The sequence below is a fragment of the Sapajus apella genome, unplaced genomic scaffold (genome assembly GCF_009761245.1).
Source record: "Sapajus apella isolate SASKATOON/1434 unplaced genomic scaffold, GSC_monkey_1.0 scaffold62, whole genome shotgun sequence".
NCBI classification, from domain to species: domain Eukaryota; kingdom Metazoa; phylum Chordata; class Mammalia; order Primates; family Cebidae; genus Sapajus; species Sapajus apella.
The window spans coordinates 9,796,515-9,810,149 of record NW_022437002.1 but is presented as its reverse complement, the minus strand read 5'-3'; the positions used below and the strand labels follow the sequence as shown (position 1 = coordinate 9,810,149).

Sequence of the window (13,635 nt, the reverse complement as noted above, 5' to 3'; positions counted from 1 at the left end):
AACTGCAAGATTTCTTTCCCATTCTGTTGGTTGCTGATTCACTCTAATGACTGTTTCTTTTGCTGTGCAGAAGCTGTGGAGTTTGATTAGGTCCTATTTGTCTGTTTTGGCTTTTGTTGTCAGTACTTTTGGTGTTTTAGTCATGAAGTCCTTGCCTACGCCTATGTCCTAAATGGTTTTGCCTAGATTTTCTTCTTATGGTGTTAGGTCTTAGGTTTAAGTCTTTAATCCATCTGGAGTTAATTTTAGTGTAAGGTGTCAGGAAGGGGTCCAGCTTCTGCTTTCTGCACATGGCTAGCCAGTTTTCCTAACACCATTTATTAAACAGGGAATCCTTTCCCCATTGCTTGTTTTTATCAGGTTTGTCAAAGATTGGATGGTGGTAGATATGTTGTGTTGCCTCTGAGGCCTCTGTTCTGTTCCATTGGTCTATATCTCTGTTTTGGTACCAGTACCATGCTATTTTGATGACCGTAGCCTTGTAGTATAGTTTGAAGTCCGGTAGTGTGATGCCTCCCGCTTTGTTCTTTTTGCTTAGAATTGACTAGGCTATGCGGGCTCTCTTTTGGTTCCATATGAAGTTTAAGGTGTTTTTTTCCAGTTCTGTGAAGAAGGTCATTGGTAGCTTGATGGGGATAGCATTGAATCTGTAAATTACTTTGGGCATTATGGCCATTTTCATGATATTGATTCTTCCTAACCGTGAACATGGAATGTTTCTCCATCTGTTTGTGTCCTCTCTTATTTTGTTGAGCAGTGGCTTGTAGTTCTCCTTGAAAAGGTCCTTTATGTTCCTTGTTAGTTGTATTCCTGGGTATTTTATTCTCTTTGTTGCAATTGTGAATGGCAGTTCGTTCTTGATTTGGCTCTCTTTAAGTCTGTTATTGGTGTATAGAAATGCTTGTGAATTTTGCACATTGATTTTGTATCCTGAGACTTTGCTGAAGTTGCTTATCAGTTTCAGGAGATTTTGGGCTGAGACGATGGGGTCTTCTAGATATACAATCACGTCATCTGCAAATGGAGACAATTTGACTTCCTCCTTTCCTATTTGAATACCCTTTATTTCTTTTTCTTGCCTGATTGCTCTGGCTAGAACTTCCAGTACTATATTGAATAGGAGTGGTGAGAGAGGGCATCCTTGTCTAGAGCCAGATTTCAAAGGGAATGCTTCCAGTTTTTGCCCATTCAGTATGATGTTGGCTGTTGGTTTGTCGTAAATAGCTTTTATTATTTTGAGATATGTTCCGTCAATACCTAGTTTATTGAGGGTTTTTAGCATAAAGGGCTGTTGAATTTTGTCAAAGGCCTTCTCTCCATCGATTGAGATAATCATGTGGTTTTTGTCTTTAGTTCTGTTTATGTGGTGAATTACGTTTATAGATTTGCGTATGTTAAACCAGCCTTGCATCCCCGGGATGAATCCTACTTGATCATGGTGGAAAAGCTTTTTGATGTGCTGTTGCAATCAGCTTGCTAGTATTTTATTGAAGATTTTTGCATCTATGTTCATCATGGATATTGGCCTGAAGTTTTCTTTTCTTGCTGAGTCTCTGCCAGGTTTTGGTATCAGGATGATGTTGGTCTCATAAACGATTTGGGAAGGATTCCCTCTTTTTGGATTACTTGGAATGGTTTCAGAAGGAATGGTACCAGCTCCTCTTTGTATGTCTGGTAGAATTCAGCTGTGAACCCATCTGGACCTGGGCTTTTTTTTGGGTCGTAGGCTCTTAATTGCTGCCTCAACTTCAGACCTTGTTATTGGTCTATTCAGACTTCTTCCGGGTTTAGGCTTGGGAGGAGGCAAGTGTCCAGGACTTTATCCATTTCTTCCAGGTTTACTAGTTTATGTGCATAGAGTTGTTTGTAATAATCTCTGATGATGGTTTGAATTTCTGTGGAATCTGTGGTGATATCCCCTTTATTGTTTTTGATTGCATCTATTTGGTTATTCTCTCTTTTCTTTTTTATTAATCTGGCTAGTGGTCTATTTTGTTGATCTTTTTGAAAAACCAGCTCCTGGATTTATTGATTTTTGAAGGGTTTTTTTGTGTCTCTATCTCCTTCAGTTCTGCTCTGATCTTAGTTATTTCTTGTCTTCTGCTAGGTTTTGAGTTTTTTTGATCTTGCTCCTCTTGCTCTTTCAATTTTGATGATAGGGTATCAATTTTAGATCTCTCCTTGCTTCTCATATGGGCACTTATTGCTCTATATTTTCCTCTAGAGACTGCTTTAAATGTGTCCCAGAGATTCTGGTATGTTGTGTCTTTGTTCTCGTTGGTTTCGAAGAACATCTTTATTTCTGCCTTCATTTCATTGTTTATCCAGTCAACATTCAAGAGCCAGTTGTTCAGTTTCCATGAAGTTGTGCAGTTCTGAGTTAGTTTCTGAATTCTGAGTTGTAACTCGATTGCACTGTGTTCTGAGAGACTGTTTGTTATGATTTCCATTCTTTTGCATTTGCTGAGGAGTGATTTACTTCCAATTATGTGGTCAATTTTAGAGTAGGTGTGATGTGGTGCTGAGAAGAATGTATATTCCACACAGACTCTTTCTGCTCACATCTCAGCACTTGTTGACACAGTGAGTCACAGGCACAGTGAGATATTCTAGTTAGCCTAAATGGAGTGAGCTTTCTATGAAGGGTCAGAAAAGTTTGGGTCTTTCAGTTTAATTCCATCTTTTCCCTTACTTCCCTCAGTCCTGAGGAAGAGAACCTTCTTTCCCAGAATCTTTTGTTGGCTGTAAAAAGCAAAATGGGAGGAGCTGTGAGCTCTTTCTTCTGCTTTTTTTTTTTTTTTTTTTTGAAACAGCGTCTCACTTTGTCACCCAGGTGGGAGTGCAGTGGTGTGATCTTGGCTCACTGCAACCTCCACCTCCATGCTTAAGTGATCCTCCCACATCAGCCTCCCGAGTAGCTGGGACAATAGACATATGCCACCACACCCAGTTTTTTTTTTTTTTTTTTGTATTTTTGGTAGAGATGGAGTTTTGCCATGTTGCCCAGGCTGCTCTCAATCTCCTGAGCTTAGGTGATCTACCTGCCTCAGCCTCCCAAAGTTCTAAGACTACAGGCGTGAGCCACCATGCCCAGCCTTGTGAGCTCTTTCTTCTGATGTGATACGCTGTCTATGAGTGCACAGGACCCACAAACCATGCTTCAGATGCATAGATCATACTGTGTTTGATGAAACTTTGTAAAATTTCCCAGTAGTCAGAAAGTATATTTACTAGTCATGCCAAAAAAAGGATGTCTCTAGTATCTTTGCCAGAAAAGCCTTAAGACACTTTTTTAAATGATTAGAACTATACTAGGTCTTTACATCTAGAAAGTGAGGCTGTCTATGAAGTCAAAACACAAAAAATAGAAAAAAAAAAAAGAAAGTGAGATTGATGCCGAAACATGATCCTTTGATCAGAGGTGTCACTAATTGAAAATGACATAAAGCCAGCCTGCTAACTATGAAGGAATCAGCTCAGTGAACTTCAGCTGTCTTTTGTTTAGCCCATAATGACTGTTTTTGTGGCTCATGAAAGACTTGGGATATATATATATATATATATATATATGTATTTCTATTTCTTTTTCTTGCCAGCTTCCTTGATTGAAAGTTTTAATGGTGATGCAGAGTCAGTCAGTGATGTTCCGCCATCCACAGGAAATTCAGCATCTTTATCTCTTCCACTTGTACTGCAGCCTGGCCTCTCCGAGCCACCCCAGCCTCTACTACCTGCCTCAGCTCCGTGTGCTCCTCCGTCTGCTCCCTCCCTAGGACCTGGCTCCCAGCAAGCTGCATTTGGCAACCCCCCTGCTCTCTTACAACCTCCAGAAGTGCCTGTTCCCCACAGCACACAGTTTGCTGCTAATCATCAAGAGTTTCTTCCGCACCTCCAGGCACCGCAGCCCATCGTACCAGGACTTTCTGTTGTTGCTGGGGCTTCTGCATCAGCAGCGGCAGTGGCATCAGCTGTGGCAGCACCAGCCCCACCACAAAGTACTACTGAGCCCCTGCCAGCCATGGTCCAGACTCTGCCCCTGGGTGCCAACTCTGTCCTAACTAATAATCCCACAATAACCATCACCCCGACTCCCAGCACAGCTATCCTGCAGTCCAGCCTAGTCATGGGAGAACAGAACTTACAATGGATATTAAATGGTGCCACCAGTTCGCCACAAAACCAAGAACAAATTGTAAGTATTATGTATAAATTTCCCTAGTGGGGTGAAGCATATTTTCATAGGTGACATGCTTAGAAGCTTTTACTTCAAAAAGGAAGATTCCTATTCTATCCACCCTGAAACATGTAATTCTTTTAGTCATTTTCCACATAATCAAGTGATATAAAAGTAGGAAATGCTGTCATCGGTACCTACAATAAGGAGCCAGAGAAACAGTCTTTAAGTTTATCTAGCAGGAGGCACTCGAACAATTATTCCTACTGATATTGCAATCTAATCACATCATCTAGTATAAAAAAGCAGTCAACAAACTCCAGAGACCCCAGAATATTCCAGAAAAAGGTTGTCTTCAAGGCAGAGTCAGGCTGTTATGAGGTACTGATGTGACCCAGTCAGATGGCACTGGACAGCAGTGGCCAAGTCAGAGTAATCTGTGCTCCCACAGCCCACCATAGAATCATTTTCTGAGGAAGTACTTGCCTGGTCTTGATGACTAGGGAAATGACTTGATCATTCAATTAATTCTTCATGGTGAAGAATTGTCTCAGGAAGGCCAATGTCACAACTTAGAACGCTTAATATTTGCCAGACACCACACTGAATATCTGGAGGATACAGAAAAGAGAAAAAACATGATTTCTTTTTTATAAAAATGGATATTCTAGTTAAAGGGGCTAAAAATGCCAAAAAGAAAGTTAACATTACCAGTAGGCAAAGTACCAAATACTAATAACGGTAATTTTAAAAACATCAACAGCTGTTATTTATTGAGTCCTTACTATGTATAAGGACTTACTGTGCTACGTATTTTTTAAAAATTGAGGATCTACATTATTTTTAGATTACTTTTTTAGGGGATTTTGTTGAACAGATGGTATAAAGAGTACCCATAAACCCTTTCCCCATCCCCAGTTTCCCCAATTATTATTATATATATTTTGAGGCAGAATCTGGTTCTGTCACCCAGGCTGGAGTGTAGTGGTGCGATCTCAGCTCACTACAACCTCTGCCTCTTGAGCTCAAGCCATCCTCCTACCTCAGCCTCCTAACTGGGACTACAGGCACTCACCACAATGCCTGGCTAATGTTTTGTACTTTTTGTAGAGGCGTGGTTTCCCCATGTTGCCCATGCTGGTCTTGAACTCCTGGACACAAGCAGTCTGCCTGCCTCAGTCTCCCAAAGTGCTGGGACTATAGGCGTGAGCCACCATGCACAGCCCTCCCCTATTATTATTGTTTTTTCTATCATCTTATTTTTTTTCCCCATTACTAACATCTTGTAACAATGTGGTACATTGGTTACAACTGATAAACCAGTATTGATACATTATTATTATCTAAAGTCCATAGTTTACATTAGGGTCCATTCTTTGTGCTGTACAGTTTTACTGGCTTTGACAAATGCATAATGTCATGTATTTACCATACAATATCCAGAATAGTTTCACTTCCCTAAAAATTCCTTGTGCTTCACTTATTTATCCCTTCTTCCTCTTCCCCCACCCCTAGCAACCACTGATATTTCTGCTATCACTGTATAGCTGCAGGTCTGTATGTCACACAAAGCACATTATAACATATTACAACAATCCTAGGAGTTAGGTCTAATTTTCCCAATGGAGAGCAGAGGTCCAGAGAGGTTAAGTGACTGGCTGGAGTTCACACAGCTCACAAGTGGCAAAGCTGGGCTTGAAGCATAAGCAGATTGATCCCAGAGTTGGTGGCTCTTGGCCACTCCATTGAGGGGTTCAGACACTAATGATTTGTTGGGTGGCCATACAGGTCAGGTGAACCTTGAGATATGGGTAGGAATTAGATGGAGAAAAGTATGTACTAGGTTGGAGAATCTAGAGGTGGATGTATGCTGCTATCAGACAAACTGGAAAGGCGATTTTGAGTTCAATAGGGAGAACACTCAAATTCCAGAACTAGGGTGCCAACCCCCTCTAGAGAGAGCCTATTTCCATTTCTAGATAGCTGGAGTCATTGGAAAGGGCTTTCCAGTATTGAGACCCAGCCTGCCTCCATGTGATTTTTATTGTTTTCTCTGGCCCTGTCCTGGGGTGGTGAATGAAACAAGTCATCCCTCTTCTTTTCAAGTATTTAAATATGGGTCTCACTTCTCCTTTTTTTTTTTTTAAGTCAGAGTCTCTCTGTCTTGCCCCTGCTGGAGTGCAGTAGTGCGATCTCAGCTCACTGCAACCTCCACCTCCTGGGTTCAAGCTATTCTCCTCCCTTAGCCTCCCGAGTAGCTGGGACTTCAGGCATGCGCCACCTCGCCTGGCTAATTTTTGTATTTTTGGTAAAGATGGCGTTTCGCCATGTTGGCCAGGCCGGTCTTGAACTCCTCACCTCAGGTGATCTGCCCGCCTCCCCCGCCACCCCCGGCCTTGGCTCCCAAAGTGCTGGAATTACAGGCATGAGCCACCACACCCAGCCTCCATTATTATTTTATAGTGTCATTTGCTATGACTTAGCCGGAAGCTTTCACTTTGCTCCCAGACTCATCTTAGAGGCACTTTTTAATTTCTTTTGTAAAGAGCTAAAAGACTGTCTCAAGATAAGACTTCAAAAAAGTAGAAACCTTTTGGCCAATGTAATAGGAAGTATACTAGAGGGATTTGCTGGGCATGGGTTTATAGTCCTACTTAGTAATGATATACATAATGAATGTTTACTGAATGTTCACCACGTGCCAAGTGTCCTATGGGCATCGTCTCATTTCATCCTTACAGGGGCCTTTGAAAAGGTTTTTGGTTATTGTCTTGGTCCATTTTCTGTTTATAACAGAATACCCCAAACTGGGTAATTTATAAAGAAAAGACATTTATTACAGTTATGGAGGCTGAGAAGCCCAAAGTTAAGGGGCCACATCTGGAGGGCTGCCCTGCTGTTGCGGACCCTCTGCAGAGTCCTTAGGTAGCACAGGGCATCACATGGCGAGGGGTCAAACATCCTAGCTCAGGCCTTTTTTTTTTTTTTTTTTTTTGAGACGGAATCTCGCTCTGTCACCCAGGCTGGACAGTGCGGTGCCGCAATCTCAGCTCACTGCAACCTCTGCCCCTCGGATTCGAGTGATTCTCCTGTCTCAGCCTCCCGACTAGCTGGGACTACAGGTGCCTGCCGCCTTACCTGGCTAATTTTTATCTTTTTAGTAGAGACGGGGTTTTACCATGTTGGCGAGGATGGTTTCGATCTCCTGACCTTATGATCTGCCCGCCTCTGCCTCCCAAAGTACTGGGATTAAAGGCATGAGCCACAGTGCCCAGCCTTATTTTTTATTTTTATTTTTAAGAGAAAGAGTCTCACTATGTTGCTGAGGCTGGGCTGGCCTTGAAACTCCTGAGCTCAAGGGATCCTCCCTCAGTCTCCCAAATATGCCTGGAAGATAGGCATATACCAGCACAGCCTGCTTCTCTTACTCTTCTTATAAAGCCACCACTCCCACTCCCATGATACTCCATTAATTCATGAATGAATTAATTCATTCATGACCCAGTCAGCTCTTACAACACCCAGCCTCTCAATATCGCCACACTGGGCATTAACTTTCAACATGAGTTTTGGAGGGGACAGATACTCCGTGCATAGCAGTTATCCCTGTTTTTAAAGGTGGGGAAACAAGACTCTAAGAAGTTAAATCACATGCCTGACATAATCAGGTAGTAAGTGGCAGAGCTTGGACTTGAATCCAATTGTGGCCGAATCCAGGGCCCACCCTTGAACTATGCTATAGACCTTATAGCACAAGATCTTTACAGGGCTGTCTCCCTGTGAGAGGAAGCCTTAGCCTTCATTGGCATGCAGCTTAATCCCTGAGGGGAAAAAAAGAACTTTCCAGCTTTCTTAGAAGTATTGGAGGGGGCACCAGGGAAGGTGGAGAGCCTGAAGGAAAGCTAGCCCTTGGTTCCCTCTAAGAAGACAATCTGCTTGAGAAAAGCAGCCTTGGAGGAGGAGGAGCCTTTGGATACAGAACCCACTGGATTAGGCAGCCGGGAGCCAGCCAACTAGTAGGGTACAAAGCACTGAATGTCAAACAGTGCAGTGACCTCATATCACAGCACAAACAAAACATCACTCAGTACAAAAATCCCCGAACACTGAGGGTTTTCTGTCGTCTTGGATGACCATTACAATTGGGAGGCTTCAGGTCTCTGGGGATCTGCCATATTACAGTGGCTATAAATGGGATTTCTTTTTCTTTTTTCAGCAGCAAGCATCTAAAGTTGAGAAGGTGTTTTTTACCACTGCAGTACCAGTAGCCAGTAGACCAGGTATGTAATTCCATGTTAGTCTTAAGAGGAGGCAACTCTGGGCCCCTTGAGGCACAGCTAGTTATTGCTTTGTCCCAGTTTCTAAAACTTTATAAATCTTTAAACAGCCTAAGTTAAATTCTTCACATTGTATTGTTTGTTTGAGTATTTCATATTCTCACAACTATTAGAAGTTAGTTTACTTCTGGCCAAGATACCATGTTAAACTTTCTTTAACTAGTAACAGTTCTTTCTCTTTCAGATACAGCTTTTAAATGTAGCCAGAAAAAAAAAAAAAATTGAATCACAGTTAATGCTAAAGAGGGCAGTTGTTAATTCACTGGACTCTTTTCTAATTACAGTAATGAAGAAATAGCATCTGGGTCAGAGACACATATAGAGCTGAAAGCTCCTTTTATTCAAATTCTTTCTTTTATAGATTAAGAAACTGGGACCCAGAAAAATTAAATGACTCCCTCAAGGTCATAAGTGAATTTGTGGTGGAACCAAACAAAGCACTAGTTCTCATGCCTCCCAGTTCCCACCCTGTTCTTCTGCCCATTGGCCTTTGTTTTATTTTTGAGACGAGGCCTCACTGTCACCCAGGCTGTGGTACAGTGACACGATCACAGCTCACTGCAGCCTGGACCTCCTGGACTCAGGCACTCCTCCTGCTTCGGCTTCCTGAGTAGCTGGGACCATTCGTACACACCACGATGCGCGGCTAATGTTTCTTTTCTCTTTTTTTTTGAGATAGAATCTCGTTCTGTTGCCCAGGCTGGACTGCAGTGGCGCAATCCTGGCTCACTGCAGCCTCTGCCTCCCAGGCTCAAGTGATTCTCATGCCTCAGCCTCCCAAGTAGCTGGGATTACAGGCGCCCACCACCATGCCCAGCTAATTTTTGTATTTTTAGTAGAGATGAGGTTTCACCATGTTGGCCAGGCTGGTCTCAAACTCCTGACCTCAACGATTCGACCACCTTGGCCTCCCAGAGTGCTGGGATTACAGGCTTGAGCCACCGCACCTGGCCTAATTTTTCTTTATTATTTGTAGAAACAGTCTCACTATATTGTCCCGGCTGGTCTCAAACACCTGGGCTCAAGAGATCCTGCCTTCTCAGACTACCAAAATACTGGGATTACATACAGGCATGAGCCACTGTACCCAGCCCTGCCCATTGATCTTTAGCTCTGTCAAGACACACAAAGCCTGGCTGAATATGGAGAACAACACATGAGAGAAAGAGAGATGAGTAAGGTGTCCTAAAGGAGCTCAGAGTCTCCTGGGCAGGCAGAACCAAGCAGGTCCTGTACCGTATGATGAGAGGCGTGGAAGGAAGACAGCAGCACTGCACATGTGTGCTGGGAAGCTCGGTATGGGCTTCACCCAAGCTAGTCCTCTGCATAGGCCTACAGAGAGTGGGGGAGTGAGCTAGGTCCTGAAAGATAAGTGTCAGTTCTCCAGAAGAGTGGTATCCAGAGATTTTAAGCATAAGGAAGAGCCCACATGTGCAGGGGTATAAAGAACATGTCAGGAAAAGGTAGGTGTCTGCACAGAGGGTGCAGTGGAGAATGACTGGAAATGAAGCTGGAAATACAGGGTGCATCTAGATTGCGTGTGCATCTCCTTTCTAAGGAAAGGAGACTTTATCTTGGGCTGGGGAGTGTCCCTCTTTTACCTGAGAAGGCATGTGGTCCAATTTAAAGCAGAACAAAGCCCAAAGCGTGGCGACCCTCCTTCCCATGGCTCCTATGGCACTTGGCTCTTACCTAGTCCATGTATCCCTGTCCCTCGTGCTCCTGCCCCTGCAGCTACTTGAAGAGCAGTCTCTCTTGCCTCTCTCGCAGGGAGCTCTGTCCAGCAGATTGGCCTCAGTGTTCCTGTGATCATCATCAAACAAGAAGAGGCATGTCAGTGTCAGTGTGCATGCCGGGACTCTGCAAAGGAGCGGGCGTCCAGCAGGAGGAAGGGCTGCTCCTCCCCACCAACCCCTCCAGAGCCAAGCCCCCAGGCTCCTGATGGGCCCAGCCTGCAGCTCCCAGCGCAGACTTTCTCTTCAGCCCCTGTTCCCCGGTCATCATCCTCCACCATGCCCTCCTCCTGTGAGCAAAGCCGACAAGCAGAGGCTCCTTCAGACCCTCAGACAGAAACGTTAAGTGCCATGGATGTGTCACAGCTTCTATCCCTCCAGAACCTGGACACCCCGTCCCATTTGATTCCCATTGAAGTACTACTGCAGGCGGAGGAGGAGATGGGCCTCACCAGCAGCTTCTCCAAGTGAAGGGCCGTGTATGCTCACCTCCAGGAAAAAGAGGGTGAGCAGGAGGCATGAGGTACAATGCCTGCCATCATGGGTCAGAAATTTGAAGGATGAAGAAATTTACTATTTGAAATCCTCACCTTTCAGACGTATTTTCTTTATTCACATCCCAGGAACTAATCTTTGGAAAAAAACAAAAAAACAACAAAAAAAAGCTAAGTTATAAGTGAACTGTTTGGCTGCACTGTATGTCACTTTTGCTTGTTGTCATGTGAACTTGGAAACAGGTTACTCGTATGCATAAAAATTCTAAATGAAAGGGTGTGGTTTCCATCAATCTGATGCTGCCCATCGCTTGCACTGGGGTCTTTGTGGATTGGGCAGGAGAGTTCAGTGTGTTGGGTGTTGTTCCTTCCTGTGTGTCTTTTGAATCTGAGGCTGACATTTGCTTGGAAGGCCAGACCCTTGCTCCATCAGAGAGGGCAACGGCAAAGGCCAGTGAGGCAGCTGTGAGTTGGACAGGGTTTAGGTGAGGTGAGATGGTGTTGTCATTTGTGCTTAGTGTTGGTGGAGCTCAGGGTGGATAACACGGGTCGTTCTGCAGCCCGCTTCAGCACAAATAGGCAGCTTCAGGCCCTGCTCACAGGCTGTGGGGTTGATCTGGTTCTGCAGAGGCCCTAGGCAGCTTGTTGAGTGCTGTCTGCCGATGACGTGTGTGCAGAGCAGGCTCTAGCAACATTATCACTGTCTTTGCCTTCCTGGTTCTTTCTCTCAGCTGGTTGCCAGGGCTTGCAGATCACAGTGAATTTTCCTTGGGGAATATCCCTGTTTCTTCCTAGAGTGAACATGTGGTTTATGGCCAGTTGCTGCTTGGTGGTCTGCCTTCTTTTTAATGGTATTTTCTTCCTCAGAGCAGAAGGGCTGCATTTTGCTTATCAGGAGAAGGTGCAGATTTAAGGGAATTCGTATGAGGTGGCATGTAATTGGCAGGCCAGGTGTCCTGTTTCCAGGTTCTAGCCAGGCTTTGGGTTGCCCCCTCCATTTCTGCCCCTCCCTACCTGGATTTTGCATACAGCCTCATACAGTGCAAAGAAGGATGTGACTTGCTCAGCTTAGTCATGTGATTTATTTAAAAAAAAAAAAAAAAAAACACAAAACAATGATCTTCTACTCAGGGTATAGCAAAACAAAAAAAATTCCCTTTCCACCAAAAAGCCTGAAATGTTGCAATAAGTTATCTCATTTGGAATGTTTCATTAAGTTGTGTTATAGGAAAAAATTGTGTGTGTGTGTGTATAGAATTATATCCATCTGTCTGCCTTTGGCTCCAAGTCATTGCCTCTTAAAATAAAAGATAAGATACAATCCACACTAGCATGAAAAGTTTTTCTCAACAGGCTATATTAACATAGTCATGAGTGCTCACCAAACTCACCAAGCTCAGAAGCCAGGCATGGCCTGAGGTGCAGAATAGGCCTCTGCCTCCCAAGAGCCCTTTCCCTGCCCTGAGCAAGGAGCAGTGTTCCACAAACAAGGCTGCTCTTCTGAGCCAACAGTGTCAGGCAGGAAGCAGCCATAATTTTGCCTTGCATTTTCATTCCCTAACGTAAAGGGATCTGCATTGGTCACTCTCCTATTCTCTGAGCCATTGCTCAGGGCCAGCCAAGACATGATCAAGAGCAGATAATTTACCCTGAAGCCAGAGGCCCTCCCTTGCCTTTAGCCAGGATGTTCAGAGACAGACAAAGAGGGCAGTGGTGGTGAATGTCGTTACTGCCATGAAGAAAAATGGTCTTAACTAGAAGAAGCCAATTTCTCATTCTGGGACCCTAGCCAGGGGAATTGAGTTTTTTTTTTTTTTTCTTTTTTGAGCCGGAGTTTCACTCTTGTTGCCCAGGCTGGAATGCAGTGCTGAGATCTCAGCTCACCGCAACCTCTGCCTCCTAGGTTCAAGAGATTCTCCTGCCTCAGCCTCCCAAGTAGCTGGGACTATAGGCATGCACCACCACACCTGGCTAATTTTGTATTTTTAGTTGAGATGGGTTTCTCCATGTTGGTCAGGCTGGTCTTGAACTCCCAACCTCAGGTGATCCGCCCACCTTGGCCTCCCAAAGTGCTGGGATTACAGGTGTGACCCACTGTGCCCAGCCTAGGGAATTGACTTCTTTTTGACCTTCTGCACTCCCTTCCCCAAAACGTTTGTGGCTTCTGGTGACCATTGACCTCAGCAGAAGTTGGTAAGGCAGGAGGAATCTTCTGTTTACACAGTGGGTTAGTCCTCCTGGAAAACCATCTGCTGAGTGTGAGGTGTCCTTGGCTGTTTCTGAACCTCGCATCCATAGGAAGCTTTGAGATAGGGCCCTTGCTGTTTACAAATTCTGAGAGAGGAGTGATGGGACCCCAAACTAAGCTTGTATCAGAGGGCAGTAATGATCCTCCCATATGCCCATCCTATGGTCACCTGGGATTGGGTTCCCTGGGAGCAGAGGTGGGAAATAGGAGCCCAGGGAAGGCCATTTGAAGCACCCATGGTTTAATTAATCGACTTCCTGGTTAGCCAGGACTGTGCTCATATTGGGGCCCTACCCAGGTCAGTGGCCTTTTCACTCTCAAAGATCAGGGGTGACGAAGCAGCATCTTTTTTTTTTTTTTTTTTTTGAGACGGAGTTTCCCTCTTGTTACCCAGGCTGGAGTGCAATGGTGTGATCTCGGCTCACCGCAACCTCCGCCTCCTGGGTTCAGGCAATTCTCCTGCCTCAGCCTCCTGAGTAGCTGGGATTACAGGCACGTGCCACCATGCGCAGCTAATTTGTTGTAGTTCTAGTAGAGACGGGGTTTCACCATGTTGACCAGGATGGTCTCGATCTCTTGACCTCGTGATCCACCCGCCTCGGCCTCCCAAAGTGCTGGGATTACAGGCTTGAGCCACCGCGCCCGTCCA

General features: G+C 44.6%; 1 protein-coding gene across 2 annotated transcripts in view; it reads left to right on the top strand.

Moving 5' to 3' along the window:
- The window catches only part of MTF1 (metal regulatory transcription factor 1), a 53,971-nt gene extending 42,125 nt beyond the window's left edge, over nucleotides 1-11,846 (top strand). For both annotated transcript variants that reach the window (XM_032247010.1, XM_032247009.1), the window contains 3 exons: nucleotides 3,597-4,192; nucleotides 8,391-8,454; nucleotides 10,282-11,846. In XM_032247010.1, coding sequence (XP_032102901.1) covers nucleotides 3,597-4,192; nucleotides 8,391-8,454; nucleotides 10,282-10,715 — 1,094 coding nt within the window. In that variant the 3' untranslated portion in view covers nucleotides 10,716-11,846. The remainder of the gene's footprint in view (nucleotides 1-3,596; nucleotides 4,193-8,390; nucleotides 8,455-10,281) is intronic.
- The last annotated feature ends 1,789 nt before the right edge of the window (nucleotides 11,847-13,635 follow it).